At 44.7% G+C, this 1,245-nt stretch overlaps 1 protein-coding gene across 1 annotated transcript; it reads right to left on the bottom strand.

Moving 5' to 3' along the window:
- Positions 1 to 50: 50 nt before the first annotated feature.
- Pmar_PMAR016799 (conserved hypothetical protein) lies at positions 51 to 411 on the bottom strand (the record flags this gene model as incomplete). The annotated part of the gene is made up of 1 exon (XM_002783732.1): positions 51 to 411. A coding segment is annotated over one exon (361 nt), but the record flags the coding sequence as incomplete, so codon positions are not given.
- Positions 412 to 1,245: the final 834 nt, after the last annotated feature.

Genomic DNA, 1,245 nt, shown 5'->3' on the forward strand with positions numbered 1-1,245 from the left:
CCGGTGCCGATATGGCGCTACTAGATCCCTGCCTTTCGGAAAGAGACTACCTAAGTAGACGAACTTATCTACTTCTTCGACGTTAGAGTCACCTATCTTCAAACGCAGATTGGAATCACCCAATCCCTCAGATAAGATCATGCATTTCGTCTTAGGTAAGGACACTTCCATGCCAAACCTAGTCAAAGCTGCCGAAAGCTTATCCAAGTTACGCTGAAGAATAGAATCATCATCCGCCAATAAAACGATGTCGTCCGCGAACAGGAGACATGAGAGGTCCACGGATTCCGTACTGCCCTCGCTCTCACAAGGCATGCTCAAGCTGATATCCAGGTTGGCTTCTCTGATCACCATTTCCATGAAGATGATGAATAGAAGAGGCGCTATTCGGCACCCCTGTCTAGTTCCCATATCTATTGGGAAAGGGTCAGATAAACCTTCCTGAGTTTTAACCTGTGCAACAGTATTACGGTGTAGTGATTCGATAGCTGAAATGAGCTTCTCATCACATCCGGCTAGCCTGAGAGCTCTCCAGATCGCAGGACGAGGTACTTTATCGAAGGCTGCTTTCAAATCCAGAAAAAAACACGCTGTATGATACACTATATAAAAAGCTCGCGAATTCTTACATAACCTAGTTGCAGCGTGACAGACAACAAATCGAACAAGTAACTTCTCGCAAACAACACGGCGCTTGCGCCACGGACATCAGCCAATTAGCTCAGCCTCGTTGCATGCCCTTGCTCTAAGATAGGAAGACAGGTAGGTATTAAGTTTGTACTATCAGTCTCTGACTAGCATTTGGGACGGTTTCAATCTGTTACATACAGCTCTCCACTCTCTGCATCTTCAGCAGTAATTCATTCTGGGAAAGTGAAGCCCAATGAAGAGGGACATAGCGGGCTCGAAGAAGTATGAGGGTATAGAAGAAGCGAACTTCGTTTGTAGTAGAAGCTTCGGTCAAGAAAGTTACTCATTTCTAGTACAACTTTCTAGTAAGTAAGTTCTCGAGGTTGAACAGAAATCCTCGAACAATAAAACTTCCATGCATCCTTTCACCTCAACCTCGGTCTTCCATCCCGATCTCTTTCAGAAAGTAGCTTCCTACAAGAACTTTGATTGGGTTATTACGCACCAATGGTAAGCGATGAAATAAACCTCGAAAATTTATCAAGAGCGAGACAAGAATTACTCGATGGATCCCGTATATAAAGCTTCGTTCTACGCGATTGCACACATTCTCGC

This window comes from Perkinsus marinus (genome assembly GCF_000006405.1).
Source record: "Perkinsus marinus ATCC 50983 genomic scaffold scf_1104296936290, whole genome shotgun sequence".
Classification (NCBI taxonomy): domain Eukaryota; phylum Perkinsozoa; order Perkinsida; family Perkinsidae; genus Perkinsus; species Perkinsus marinus.